Source organism: Mytilus edulis, chromosome 5 (assembly GCF_963676685.1).
Source record: "Mytilus edulis chromosome 5, xbMytEdul2.2, whole genome shotgun sequence".
In the NCBI taxonomy this organism is placed as follows: Eukaryota; Metazoa; Mollusca; class Bivalvia; order Mytilida; family Mytilidae; genus Mytilus; species Mytilus edulis.
In genome coordinates, this window is record NC_092348.1 from 30,448,790 (window position 1) to 30,464,488 (window position 15,699).

The 15,699-nt window shown below is 33.1% G+C and overlaps 1 protein-coding gene across 1 annotated transcript in view; it reads right to left on the minus strand.

Moving 5' to 3' along the window:
* Positions 1–11,199, minus strand: part of LOC139525032 (uncharacterized) — a 55,182-nt gene extending 43,983 nt beyond the window's left edge. Inside the window, exons 1-8 of the mRNA XM_071320210.1 lie at positions 10,914–11,199; positions 9,883–9,930; positions 8,794–8,841; positions 8,385–8,432; positions 7,496–7,541; positions 5,552–6,340; positions 5,036–5,240; positions 656–802 (exon numbers count right to left, since the gene is read on the minus strand). Coding sequence (XP_071176311.1) covers positions 656–802; positions 5,036–5,240; positions 5,552–6,340; positions 7,496–7,541; positions 8,385–8,432; positions 8,794–8,841; positions 9,883–9,930; positions 10,914–11,178 — 1,596 coding nt within the window. The 5' untranslated portion in view covers positions 11,179–11,199. The remainder of the gene's footprint in view (positions 1–655; positions 803–5,035; positions 5,241–5,551; positions 6,341–7,495; positions 7,542–8,384; positions 8,433–8,793; positions 8,842–9,882; positions 9,931–10,913) is intronic.
* Between the last annotated feature and the right edge of the window lie 4,500 nt (positions 11,200–15,699).

The window sequence follows — 15,699 nt, forward strand, 5'->3', positions numbered from 1 at the left end:
CTTGTATGTAATTTTTAAAGCATTAATTTACAATTAATGCCCTGACATTTTTTTGCGTTGTCCAATTGAAATGAACGTTACATACCATGTTGCATCAGAATCCTTTTTAGACATCAATGGTTTAGTATATTTTAGATTTAAAAAGTAGATGCACACCAAAACACATTTTTATTTTTGAAGACGTTATGATAACATTTATAATAATGTTTCCCCATAGTGTTTTGTTCTTTATGTGGTGTTCACGGAATTCCACAATGAGAATAACGACAGCAACTGCATCAATTTAGTATGTTTCATCGTTTTGCATGATCACTTTTTTTCATGTAATTCAAACGACATACCTATATATGTCTAACCTATATTTCTCAACTATATGCATTACCAAACATTATGTACAAATTTGAAACAGTTTTCATGCACTTTATTTTCATGGGTCAAAACCGGGACGTAATGCCCTACTGCTTTGGGTCTGGTTCCGTAGCCGAGAGTGCCTATTTTGCCTAATAATTGATCGTCCTTAAAATAAATACACAATGAATTCAGTTATATTATAATTAAGCTTTACTTGATGTCAATAAGTATAATGTAAAATTAAAAATATCAGGCAGTTCTTCTGCTTCTCAACGAAATATGGTCAAAGTTGAATTTTACTCACTTTAACTTTTGGAAGTTGTACCTCTGGAAGTTGTACCTCTGGCAGTGGTTTTCCGAATCTCCATTTTTGACCTTTTACTGAGAATTTTAAGGTTGGTAAGAGTCTCTCATCATGCGACACTATTGGCACATAAACTCGAATTGGCAGCTGAAATGACACTGCACACTTACACTATTTCTAAAACACTGATTTTATAAATTCAAAGGAGTAAGTTTAGGAAGGGCAAATGTTGCCCCGATTATACATTCAATATCAAAAGACAAAAGAAAGTGTTTTAAGTTGATCTAAATACACATGATACATGTGCGAAAGTTAAATTGAAATACTTTTGTCAAAGTTTAATTCGAACACGTTGGTTTTAACATCCTAAGAAGGTCAAGATAAGAGATTTTATTGAAACATGACAAACTCTGCTGGATTTAGGATCAGAAAACAAATACAGCAGGCGTCGACAAACTAAATTTTCAAATAAGACATGTTAAATGTCTTTACAAACATTATTTCAAAAGATCTTTGTAGTCGACGTTTGCGCTCCATGTTTCCTGTTCAATAATCAATGGACATATATCCATTTTCATTTATCTTTTCGTCGAATATCAATATGAGTTCCACTTATGACGTCATAATAAAACGCAGGAACGTAAATTTTACACATTGCTTATTTTTTTATCAGGTCACTACTTTGGCTTCAGTTATTGTGATATTGGTCAATAAATCCCTTTTTTGAAATTTACGCTTAAAAAAGAGGACCGTTTTAGAACCTTACCGAACCAACTCTTTTAAAATACAGATCATGGTTCTAAAAAAAGTGTCCCAATTCAAACATTTTTAACCCGTCTTCGTGGCATAAAGGGTGCTGTTATAAAATTGAATGATTTTAAAAGTTGTGTATATTACTCATCCGCCCAGTAGCAAAACTACAATTGCATGAACTTACGAAGAACTAACAGGAAACTGGCTCGGACGTCGCCCAGTATAAAAAGGTCCGAAAAAGACGACATGGACACGGTGTCGTCTGATACGGCAGGTGTCCCCTCATCACCAGACATGACAAATAACCCAAACACGACTCATTCAGATCGTCGTCCTAGTGACAACAGCAATATTACACATATACAGCCTTGTTCAGTTCTCCTTAAAGACATTTTGGTTTTTGATGACACAGTACAACACTGTCGCATTTCAAAATGTAAGACCAAAGGCTGCAAAACTTGTGCTATTTTAATTACAGATGCTGAGTTCACTAGCAATTTGACCAAGAAGTCATGTTTTACCAGAAGTTACGATGATCTGAATTGTAAATCGATAAATGTCGTCTACGGATTAGAGTGCAACCTTTGCGGATTGGTATACGTCGGTGAAACGAAAGGAAGGCTAAACAAACGGATGTGCGGTCATAGATCAGACATTAACCTCAATGCTAACGACATTCTATACCAGCATTTCAATCAGCCCGATCATTCCATTGTTTCTATGACAGTTCGAATTATTGAAAAAATATACCATAGCTCGAACAATCCTAATCTTTCAACGACTCTCCGTAGACAAGAAGAAGACTACTGGATTAGACAATTGGGAACTGCAACACCGTATGGCTGCAATGACAAAATTGATGGTATAGGTATTCTATCTAGTCCTTCGTGTAACTCGGTGAATGTGATGAATATTTTCAACTCGACTCATCGACGTAGACGTAGTCATGGCCATCGTCATTATACATCACCCTCTCTGCATGATGTCTCTATTAATGACTTTCTGCCATGCATACAAAAACCGTTAGGTATTCATCACATTCGCACGAAACTTTATTCATTACCCCTTTCAAAACTTCATTCTCTGTTCAATTTATGTTTGGAATCCACTGTTACAAACCCTCATTCAAACCAATACAAACTACAAGCTATAATTTCGGATATTGCTAGTCACAGACTTTTCAAGCCAGTTCGCATTGGAAAAGATGAACAAGAGAAAAGATCTTTTCTAAATCTTTCCTTTGCCAACAAAGGTCTCGATGGCGTCAACCTAGGCAATATCCTTCATCATAAATTAGTTCAATCGAAAATACCTCCTTATTTTAAAGACCAGTTTGTACCAATAATTTCTTATACCTATACCAAACATTTTGCAACTAAAATTTTCAATTACAAACGCGTTTTGCAGGATCTCGATATTGACGACTTCAAGTCTTAACCTCCTGATTGCACTTGTGCTAGTTCCCAATTCACATATAATCCTGCTGGTCACGTTATTACCGGTGACCTTAACATTGTTAATAACACTTCTCTACGAAACGTGTTATCGAAAGGTCCGAAATATCGTGAGCCTAAATCCATCAATTGGAAACACAACTTTAAAATTTTGATGGATTCAGTCGAGAATTATGCCAGGCAATGGGCTAAGCGCGAGAAGGAAGACGTAGACACTCTATCCGAATGGATTAAGGCAGTGAGGTCCTTAATACAAATCAAAATTAAGAAACTGAATGGGTCCATCAATGCCCATGCTACGTCAATCTTCAAAGATCCAAATGTTGCTAAACACCTATCTGACCTCCATGATGAATATGTTGTTGTCCCCGCAGACAAAGCCCCAAATAACATCGTTTTTATCTGTAAAAGTCATTACATTAATTGCTTGATAAACGAATTAGGTATAGACAATTCACTTGGAAACCCAACATATACCCTCACGACACTTACCGAAGAGGAAATCCTGGATAATCATAGGTCTGTTCTTTGTTCCTTTGGTATTTCAACCAAAGATGAAGAACTGGATCTTCCATCGCTGTATTGGATACCTAAACTACATAAGTGTCCTTACAAACAACGGTATATTGCTGGGTCTTCCAAGTGCTCCACGAAACCCCTTTCTAAATTATTAACATCCATTTTATCAGCAATCAAAGACGGGCTTCAAAGTTATTGTGAAACCGCCTATTCTAGGTGGCGTGAATCAGATGTGGATACTTAAAAATTCCAAAGATCTTTTAGAGTACATACAATCTAACTCTCTTTCATCTTGTAACAGTATTAAAACATTTGACTTTTCTACTCTTTACACAAGTATTCCACATTCCAAACTAAAAGACAAATTAAAAGAGTTGGTATTACTTTGCTTCATAAAAAAGAATGGCCAACGTAGATACAAGTATCTTGTCTTAGGGAGGGATAAATCATACTTTGTAAAGAATCATTCTGATTCAAGCAAAAAATTCTCTGAAACCGATATTATCAAGAAGCTTGATTTCTTGATTGACAACATATTTGTTACGTTCGGAGGACGTGGTTTTCAACAGACTGTCGGCATCCCAATGGGAACAAACTGTGCCCCTCTACTTGCTGACTTGTTTCTTTATTATTATGAGGCTGACTTCATGCAGGAACTTCTTAGGAAGAAAGATAAGAAATTAGCAATATCCTTTAACTCTACTTTCCGCTATATAGATGACGTTCTTTCACTAAACAATTCAAAATTTGGTGACTATGTGGATCGCATCTATCCCATCGAATTGGAGATAAAGGATACTACAGATACAGTTATGTCGGCTTCATATCTTGACTTACATCTAGAAATTGACAATGAGGGTCGGTTGAAGACAAAACTTTACGACAAAAGAGATGATTTCAGCTTTCCAATTGTGAACTTTCCATTTCTTAGTAGCAACATTCCAGCAGCACCTGCATACGGGGTATATATCTCCCAATTGATACGATATTCCCGTGCTTGCATTTCCTATCATGATTTTCTTGATAGAGGGTTACTGCTCACAAGGAAGCTATTAAATCAAGAGTTCCAAATGGTGAAGTTGAAATCATCCCTTCGTAAATTTTACGGACGCCATCACGAGTTGGTTGACCGTTATGGAATAACCATTTCACAAATGATATCGGATATGTTCCTTACGTCGTAACTACAATCACCTTCCCTTTCATGAATTTGACCTACCGAATTAGACTATTTACCGGATTTGTAATCACATAAGCAACACGACGGGTGCCGCATGTGGAGCAGGATCTGCTTACCCTTCCGGTGCACCTGAGATCACCCCTAGTTTTTGGTGGGGTTCGTGTTGTTTATTCTTTAGTTTTCTATGTTGTGTCATGTGTACTATTGTTTTTCTGTTTGTCTTTTTCATTTTTAGCCATGGCGTTGTCAGTTTGTTTTAGATTTACGAGTTTGACTATCCCTTTGGTATCTTTCGTCCCTCTTTTAGGTTTGTATACAATGGTAACGTTTGACTATTAATGTGTATCGAGGCGAAGAAATCGAAATAGGACTTGCTATATTATAACTACACAATTCGAATTGCTCATCAATTCTGAAATTCGATTACTATTAAAATAACCCGATATACGGTATTAGTTATAAAAAAAAATATACCTCAAGTTCCGTTATCCCTTTCTTGGATTGTATTGAGATAACAGAGGAGATAAGTTGTTCGTCATTTGTTTCCAAACACATATCTAGATCTTCAACATTATCAGAGCCTTGGCAGCTAAAATCACTCTCCTGAACTCCATCCGGCATTGTAAATATAACACAGCATATTTCCTGATGGAATCTGTTTTGTTTTGTATTGTAATATCTAATTAAACAGAAAATATATTGTAAAGAAGAAAAACGTGTAACTTTACGCAAATGTGCTGCCTTCGATGAAACTTGTCATAATATATACATACATATATTCGTGTAATAGTATTCTGTTGAAAACTATATGTTGGCATCAGTCGTTTTTTGTGTCTTTTGTGAATAGTCTCATATTCCTTTTTTTTTCCAGACAAATGGATATAGTCATAAATAATGGTTTTACAATAGCTTAAAATAAAACAGTTATAACATAAATTGATATTTGTACATTAATATTGCAGAAAGATTTAATAAAGGAAGCAAACTTACATGAAAGGTGGCCAGTTTTTCCAATCTCTCCTCTTCTTTTCGTTCTCTTGTTTTCTTCGTTTTTCTTCAGCCTTACGTTCTTCTTCGTCTTTTCGTCGCTTATCATCTTCCTCTTTTTCTCTCTTTTCTCGTTCTTCCTCTTCTTTTTTCTGTCGTTTTGCTTCTATGTGTTCTCTTTCTTTTCGTACGTCCTCTTCTTTTATCTGTCGTTCTGTTTTTTGCTCTCTTTCTCTTCTTTCTTTCTCTTCATTTTTTCGCTGTTCTGCTTCTTCAATTTCCCTCTTCTTCCTTTCTTCTGCTTCTTTTATTTCTCTTCTCTTCCGTTCCTTTTCTTCTTTTATGTGTCGTTCAGCTTCTTTTTGCTCTCTTTTAATTCGTTCCTCCGCTTCTTTTTTCTGTCGTTTTTCGTATTCCCTTTCCATTTTCCTTCTTTCGTTTGCTTCTGTCGCTTGTCTTTTCTTCTGTTCTTCCTCTTCCTTTTTTTTACGCTCTTCTTCCACTTTTGCCTGTTTCCTTTTTTTTTCTGCTTCTATTTCTGCTTCTTTTTCTTCTTTTTTTCTGGTCTCCTGTTCTTCTATTGTTTCCAAAACATCACACCATTTGTTCATTTGTTTCTTAAATTCAGTTATATCAGATTCAGATACCGCTGCATCATTTTCAATATTTAAAACTAGGGCTTCTGTTTTTAGAATGAAGTCCATCAGTTCTTGTTGTTGTTTTGCAAGTCCCTGCATGTCCTGAATTTGTTTTAGCGCTTTTAGATCAATATCATTTCTTTTTGCTGAAACACTATGAAAAATATTAGATCAATTCAAATTGACTGTACACTTTGTATTTGAACAAACAAAAGTATTACTGAAGGAATATTTAACTATCTAAGTATGTTATTTAGATAATCAATAACATTTCCAAATCATGTTTCGTTAGACACTCCATGTTAATCGGTTCCTTAAATGAACAGGTTTGTCAATAGATGTACCATTTTTTTCTTATTGTAGTTAATATTGTTTAACACTTGAATGATGTATGTGGTAGGGGACACCTTTTTTTTCAATCCAATGCATTGTAAATCTTCAATACTGATGTAGCATTTATGAAGACGTAACCTTAACCTTCGACAACGATATTATAAAGAATAAAATAATTAAATAGGAACTTATCGACACACTTCACGTTTCTTGGATAATAGTAAGAACATCAAAATTGAGATCGTTTTTTAAGAAGATTTACTTCAAACGTAACACATATATTATTTAAGGAAAAGATACTAAAATTCTTGGTTTTAACCCAAAACTTATTTTAAAGATGTCAGCAAATGGGTTTATAACTTAATCAGTTAGCATTCAATTAAGTTTAAAACATTAGGTTGTTTTCATATTATTTCTACCGTTGTTTTGCAAATTTAATTTAAAGATCTAGAGGTGCCTTGAGGGATCACAAACAGAACTATAATATATTATTTCCTCTATGTGTGTTATGGGATAAAAACTGTTCAATTTTCAGAAAGGGGATACAAAGGGTGTGTGCCTGTTCTTTTAATAAACAAGCGCAACTCGGATTGTAAATCTGTGAAATTGGAATCAACATATCCTTCTTTCTCTCATTCCAAACTGTCAGATCTGCGGTTGCCGACAATAAATTCGATTTACAAATATTTCGAAGGATGTGAGTTACATTACTGCGCTATTTAAATGCGGCATAAGATATCTTTTCGGTTACTTCGTCGAATACTCAGCGTTGAGTCGCACTAAATTGTCTCTGTTAAATCTATAATGACATTTCGTAGTGATGTATGATAAAATCAAACACTAGATTTACATTCTCAAACTTGTGCCAAAAAGTTGCTATCTGGATAACGTATTCAATTTTTTTTTTATATTTCTGTATTTTATTTAGAAATAACAGCTTATAAATATATATATATATATATATCAATTCAATTACCTAGTATGCGGCCTTCCAAATGATAATGATACATCTGTAAATGAGCCTAAAATATTCACATCGTATTCTTATAACTATATCAATTTTATAGGTAAACAAATACTTGAAAGGTTCAAAGCACTTTATATTTTTGTGGGCATTGTACATGATTGCAATGAATCGTAATGCACCATTCGTGACTTTGATTTTTGTTTGATTCTGAGAAAAGTTAAAAAAAAACCCAAAAAAAAACAAAACATTCTTTTGTTTACTTACTGTAAGTATCTAATTAGAAAGGATTTGTTTGTTAATGTTTCTGCTCAATGTCTCTTTATATTTTATATTTTGCTGTCAGAAAAAAAAACTGTACAAAAGAAGTAAAAGAGATTTGTCTAAATCGACTACTTTGTAAAACAACTGTTAATCACAAACGAAAACTTTCTACTGAGGAACGGTAGATAGTTGTACAGCAATGTCGTATGCGATTCATTTCAAAATGATATGATGCTACTCGATGAATGCCACATGTGAAGCAGAATCTGCGTACCGTTCTGGAGCAACTTAGATCATCCCTGATTTTTTGTTGGGTTTGGTGTTGCTAAGTCTTTCGTTTTCTATGTTGTGTTTTGTGTGCAATTATTTGTATGTTTGTATTTTTCTTTGTTAGCTTTATTTTCCATCTATGGATTTGACTGTCCCCCTTGTATCTTTCGCCCCTCATTAAGTAATTATATATACTGAATAGAACACAAACATGCTATTGGTTTGAAAAGCACCTTCATATACTTTCCATTCATGCAACTTACACACACACGCACTAACAAAAAATGCTGTTGGACAAAACAATAATTTTCATTGGTGTCAAATGTTATTTACCTTGAGTGTATTTGATAATATATATAACACTTACGTTCTTGATTACCACTGCTGTTATAGCTACCTCCAGAAAACCCCACTGCTGGAAAAACGAAATAAACCAATCTATGAATTTTCAGTTCCGTTTATATAAGATATATAGAGTATGCTCTCGTTACACAGTATTTCTGTTGTTACAAAATGAAAATTAGGGGAACTATTCTATTCATCATGATTTTAGTTTGACTGTCCCCCTGGTATCTTTCACCCCTCTTTTAGTAATAACATATACTGAATAGAACACAAACACGCTATTGGTTTGTAAAGCACCTTCATATACTTTCCATTCATGCACCTTACACAGACACGCACTTACAATAAATGCTGTAAGGGAAAACTATTATTTTCGTTGGTTTATAATGTTATTTACCCTGAGTGTATTCGTAAATATATATAACACTTACGTTCTTGATTACCACTGCTGTTATAGCTACCTCCATGAAAGGTCAGAGCTGGAAAAACGAAATCAATTAATCTATGAATTTGAACTGTGCTGATAAATATTACACACCGGTGTACCATAACATTTGATCGTGAAGATTGTAATGTCATTGGGAATCATATCACATCTTCGTATTTCTATTCTTGTGAAAACAATGTTGTGACAGAAAATGATTCAAATTCAGAATATTGAAAACTTGAACAATCTTTTTAGTTTTAAAGATAGAATATAAATATTCGAAAGGCGTTGCTGCGCTTAGCTTTAATGCTATCATATTAAAGTTATTCTTTGTTTTGGCTGTTTGTTATTCATTGGAATAAAAGTAAAACAAATACGCAAGTTTAAATGTTGAAGCAATTTATATTTTGTTCAATAAATACAAATGAAAGTTATTGATATCATTGATAATAGGTACTGGCTTTGAAACCTCATTATGGTGACTATTTCCAGTTTCGTTGATATAAGTTATATAGATTATTCTCTCGTTACACAGTATTTCTGTTGTTACAAAATGATCATTAGGGGAACTATTCTTTTCAGCATAATTTTTTTTTTATTCAGTATTGACATTATTTGTAAATATTAGGATCACAAATCCAAATGTGATCTTCTGAATACGACTTATTCCGGGGTTTTATTAACATGAGCAGCAGGACGGATGCCACAGCGTTTGCTAACACTTCCAGACAATACTTTCCCCGGTTTTGAAGGTGTTTTTGGTGCTCAGGCTTTGGTTGCGCAAGCACTAATTAAAAGATACATATTTTGTTGCATAATGACAATTGAATATTTTTTTTAAAACTGAATGGAAAGAAGATTGTATTAACCACTAACAAAAGAGGGTTATAGATATCAAAACTATAAATACAGGATATATAAAGTACAAGAAGATGTACAAAGACATTGCTAGCAAGGTTTCTACATGTACTTTTAATTCTAGCACATTCACGACCGAGAACTATCATGTGTTTGACAAATTATTGTCTTCTTTTGAAATCAACATTTTATCTTTGAGCATATATACTATGCATAGTATGTACAAACCACTTACATCGTTGATTTTTTCCTTTGTCCTGGCGATGTTCATGGAACTTATGATCTGCAAAATGAGTAATTTGTACTTCTAGAAATGTCAAATGTACTGATGAAAGATGTCATAATACTTTAATATTTTAATGGCGTCAAAATGAATAAGTTACACGTGCACGTACCTTTGATAACTATTTCTTCTTCGTTTAAAATATAAGATTGATAAGTTATTGAATGCTAATATGGAAGCACAATGACTTTATTTAAGAAATAATTCATGGGGGGCTTGAATATATCGTGATTTTACCACGGGTTGGCCCTTTATGACAAATATTTTACCCTGAGCGATAGCGAGGGGTAATATATCGGCATAACGGGCCAACCCGTGGTAAAAAAAGATATATTCAAGCCCCCATGAATTATTTCGATTCTAATAGGACAAATACGGCAATTATTTTGGATCAAAGTGCTCTAGGTGGAGGCAAATATTCGCCGTTCCCATAGATAAACAAACTTTTAATTTTTTTTCGAATAATCATAAAAATACCTACTAACTAAAATGGCTTTCTCCCTTCCAACATACGGGCATCTCAGACTCATGTGATGGCAGAAACAGATACAGGACAGGGAACAGGTCTAAATTACTTTCAAAATCAAATGTTCATTTATTATACTTCGTACTTATGTTTACTAAGACAGACACAAGGTACTATTTTTTTTTGTATTCATCAAACAAGTTATAATTTATTTTGGGAAGCAATACGTCTCCTGATTGCTTGACGATATTTTGTTTTATCAGCTCATGGAAACAATTTTGTCATGTGAACGTGACATCAACGTTTTTTGTGATTTACTTCGGCTTAAAATTGAATTTAGAACTAAAGTATAAGGAGTAATAATATTATTTAAAAAATTTATGTCTATTTCAAAAAAAAACCTGCTTCACGTTTTATTTAGTGTGCACAACATTTATTATGTTGTTTCTGCAGAGAAAAAAAATCTAGTACAGTCATTTCTTAATGAAAGTAATCAGAAATGAACCACACTACGTACTTTTTATCATATATTGTAATTTCTCGCTAATTTGGATGCTGCAAACTTTCACCAGTTCTCTCACATTCTCCAGTTGTTCTTTGATCTGTAATGCATACTCGGACACCTTTTCTATATCTTCCCGTGTCTCTGTCATGGTTTTAAACACGGTTTCTTGAATTTCGTGGTAGTTTTCAGAAGATGTTATTGGGTCGACAGGCTTTGTCAAATTTTTAAGAACATCTTTTAGCTGACGTAACAAGTATAATGCTTCAATGTCATCCATTTTTGGTACTATTAAAAAGTATATTCATTACGGTCTGTCAACAAAGGATAAATAACTCTTATTGTAACAGATACATTGCAAAGAAAAAATCGTGTATTTTTAACGTCAATGATGAAGACAAACACATGTTATAAACCTAGCTGACCTAATTTTGTTTAACTAATTAGGCATTTAGTTTTCTAGTTTCAGTTGTTTTACTTTGAATTGAATAGGAAGCTTTTAAAGTGTACTATACATGCTATATTAGTATGGCTTTTTGTCTTTTTTTTAAGTTGCACGTTGATAATACGTTGCTCACGTCTTTGTCCGTTTGGAAATTGGCATATTGTTGCGGTCTCACCACACACATTTATACTTAGTTCTACAGTATAATCTATGAATATGTTTGCTTATAATTTGAATAAGATATTAGTTAATATCAACCAATGAAATTGCATTTGAAGTTGGACAGCGACATTGTATTTATTAGGTCTTTCCACCTTTCCGTGGAAAGACCTATTGTATTTGTTCTGATTATTATTTTTTTTTTTCTTCCGCCTAATTTTTTTTCTTGCGTAGTATTGAGGTTTCAAAAGATGTCGCTTAGATATTTGAAATATGATATCATATAGTTTATACGCTTTAAAAATTTACAACGACAAAATAAAATACTTTACATTGTAAGAGTTATCTCCCCTAACACTGTTTTTCTTGTGGCCACTACTCTTTCGCAACCGTAAAAGATTACGACAAATTTATTTTACCAAATTGCTCGTTACATCTTCAGGATAAGGATATTCATTTTGGACCGAAACTTTACGGAGACTCCATATGAGAGTTATTCCCCCTTTTTCATTTGATTCAAGTGATATACATTTCTAACTAATAAACCATAAGTGATAGAGACCTAGGGTCTTCAGATTTGAGGTCCTTGGTCCAAAAAAATGAAAATGAGGTAAAGGTCAAAGGTCAAGGTCATTTTCTAAATTTTGATTTTGACTTATTTTGACTTATTTTCAAATACCTTATGACATACCGACAAATAATTCTTCATAAATTGTTAGTTGCGACATGTCCTTACTTGTATATTTTGGTTGAAAGGGTGCGCAGACAATAAATTGGAGTTTTTGCCCATCTTACATTTAGAATAACGCCTAAAGTGATATTATTCATAAACCAAACATATTATAGACCTAGGGTCCTTTGATTTAAGGTCCTTGGTTTGTGACCTTGAAATTGAGGTCAAGGTCATAGGTTAATAGGACGCTCTAGATTTTGACCTTTGCTTTAAATTCATATAAATACATCATAAAGCCATAGAAACTAACATTTTTAACTGATTTTTTCATATTTCAAAATAGATCTTTAATAGTGAAAAGACCTTCAATTGTTCTCTGAACAATTGGTTTTTAATTATTTATGTATTGTGTTATACATATTAAGTTATCCAACAATAAAAATCCGGATTAAGGAAAATATTTTGAAGAATACGTGAAGTATTGAATTTTAATATATATATCATTTGAAACCAGCGTGATATAAGAAGATGTGATATGTGTGCAAATGAAACAACTCCCGATCCAAGTAAAAATTTATAAATGTAAACCATTTAAGTTCAATGTACGATCTTCTATACGGAGCATTGACTCACACCGAAAAGAAAACTATGAAGGGCACCAAAATTACCAACGTATAATCTAAATAAAACACAACTGCAATGGGTTTACACGTTTTAATGGTACAAAGCATTCGCTCGCATCTAACACAATAGGGTAAGATCACAACATATAATTGATTAAACTCTTTGATAAAAGCTTAAGCCTTTCGGTGATCTATAGCTATAGTTGATGATTTATGTGTCATTTGTGCTCGTGTTGAGATTTGAATCATAAGCAACAAATCCGCATATTCTCGGCTTTATATTAAATCTAAAAGGTCTATGTTGGTTTTTTTTTTACAAAAAATGTTGTCCTAAAATCATATTCCATTCATCTGAAAAATATAACAACATACCTTAAACGAAATTATCATCAAACGATATTTACACCATAGCTCTACAAGCAATTTCAAAACCCTGATGATAAGACAATCTGACTTTGTCGTGATTTCAAATCAACTTTTATCATTTGAAATACTTTTTATACCGAGTTACACTAGATTATACAAACTAATCAGAAATATATATAATCAATGTAAAGAAAGTAATTAAATGAAAATAGTTTATCATGTATCACATTTGTAGTGCGTGTGAGAATAGACGAGCCTAACAATAAATTTGTTCAATTCTAAAATTATATTTAATTTCTGAAAGAGGATATGGTATTTTGGTAGACAAAACTTAGCTCAATTTCTTTGTCACTGTTCGAATATTTGCTGAAAAAGAGTAAAGCGCGTTTTAAATTTGAAAACCGTTTGAAACATTCTTAACAAAGGCAATACATGTTGTAGTATACCGCTGCTAACATTGACTAAATTGTTTATGGTTCATTGCTGTCTGTTTATCAATCAAGCCATAGCTCCTTTATTTCAAAATCAGTCCTTAGCTTGTGAAAATAAACATCGTCTTTTGAAAAAAATGATAATCAAAAGGTCAACAGCTTCTTTTTGATCGAAAATAAGACTGAAGAAGCCAAGCAACAGTAGTGTATCGATGTGCAAATTCATATGAGAACATAATCTGGGTTGATAGTTAAAACTGAAGGAAACACATTAAATAAAAGAGAGGAAAACAACGCAACACATAAGCACTGAGCTGCAATAAAGATAAACGACTATATACATAAAAACAACTATCCTATTCTTCTCTTTGTACCGGACAATTACTGTAAAAACATTATGAGTTGAACATGGCTTGATGACTAGAGAAACCTCCCTCTTATATGGCAATGTTAAATAACACCACTTGAATGACAACACTACATGATAGGTATACAGTACTTAAAAACAGAACATTCAGCACAGTGTCAATAAGAACATTGTAGGTCAATACATTTTAAACAGGACTGGCAGGCAGGGGAGTCTGATAAGATACGATTTAAATTCTACTCTGATCTGACAAGATTTGTTTAGGTTTATAGGATATGCAATAGTTTATTTAATTTACTTGTCAGTAAATTAAATAGTTTGGTTGACTATTGCCGAAATAATAATGAGACAGTTATTGACAGTATGGAACATGGTTATATGATACGCACTTAGATAATTACAGTATTTTATGATACTTTTTTTGTTATATAACTCTGAATTCGCAGTAAAAAGAAATATCAACTTTAGTTGAAACAGTATACCTATTTGTGTATTTTCTTGTAGACCTAAAGAAATGAACCCGTCAAACATATAATATGTTTTTTTTAATTTGAAGACATATTGATTTACATCTGCATTAGTTTAATTATCTTTTATATTATGGTAATAACAGCGTAGCTAGCCAGTTAAATGATAAAGAAACAAAATCAATGCGCATTACTTTTAATTTAAAATCAGGTTATCACCACATTTCGGTTTTGTTCGGGAGAACAAAAGATAAAACAAAAATAAATCTATTAAACGTTTTACTGTTAAGCATACCTACAGATGGGTACATCAATCGTCACGAATTGAATTTATACATATTAGAGAAATTCCGATTGACTAGTTCTATATCTTAGGTAGATCTGACGAGACAAATCAAGCTTTACAAGTCAATAACAAACAAAACCAAGGAGTAAACAAAGGCTCACAAAACCAAAGGACATTTACATCAACAGTTATAAATAACTGATAAGAAACAACACGAACTCCACTAAAAACTGGGAGTGAAATCAGGTGCATCGGAAGGGTAAGCATTTCCTGTACCGGTTACGAGTCTGTTGTGTCATTTTTTGGTCAGTTCGATAATGATCATTGATGATAGAAGTTTATAATGACTGAGGAAGAATATCAGATATGATTTCTGACACACACTTTTTTCATAATGGGCAATGAGTTCATGATGCGACCGTAAAATTTCTTGAGTGATGACCTTAATTTGATTGATTCATAGCCCTTTCTTAGCTAGTGTTGTTGTTAAAAATTTCAAAAAGCTGCCTTTACCTAACATCGACACCGACATAAGCAGATCTTGTAAGCGCCAAATATCCATCTGACATAAAAAGTTACATGACAAAAATACTAAACTTTGAGGAAATCTCAAGACGGAAATGTCCTAACATATTGGCAAAATCTAACGATAAATAAAGGCAACAGTAGTATACCGCTGTTCAAAACTCATAAATCCATGGACAAAAAACAAAATCGGGGTAACAAACTAAAACCGAGGGAAACACATTAAATATAAGAGGAGAACAATGACACACACAGAAACGGACCAAGCATCAGACAAAATCCCACGGGAATAACAAAAAAAACATCTAAACCAAATACATGAATTTTGGATGAACAAGTACCGTACCACGTCTTATCTTAATATCTCAAAAATAAGAGAAAACAAACGACACAACATTAAAATGCAACACACACAGAAACGAAAATAATATAACAATGGCCATCTTTCTGACTTGGTAC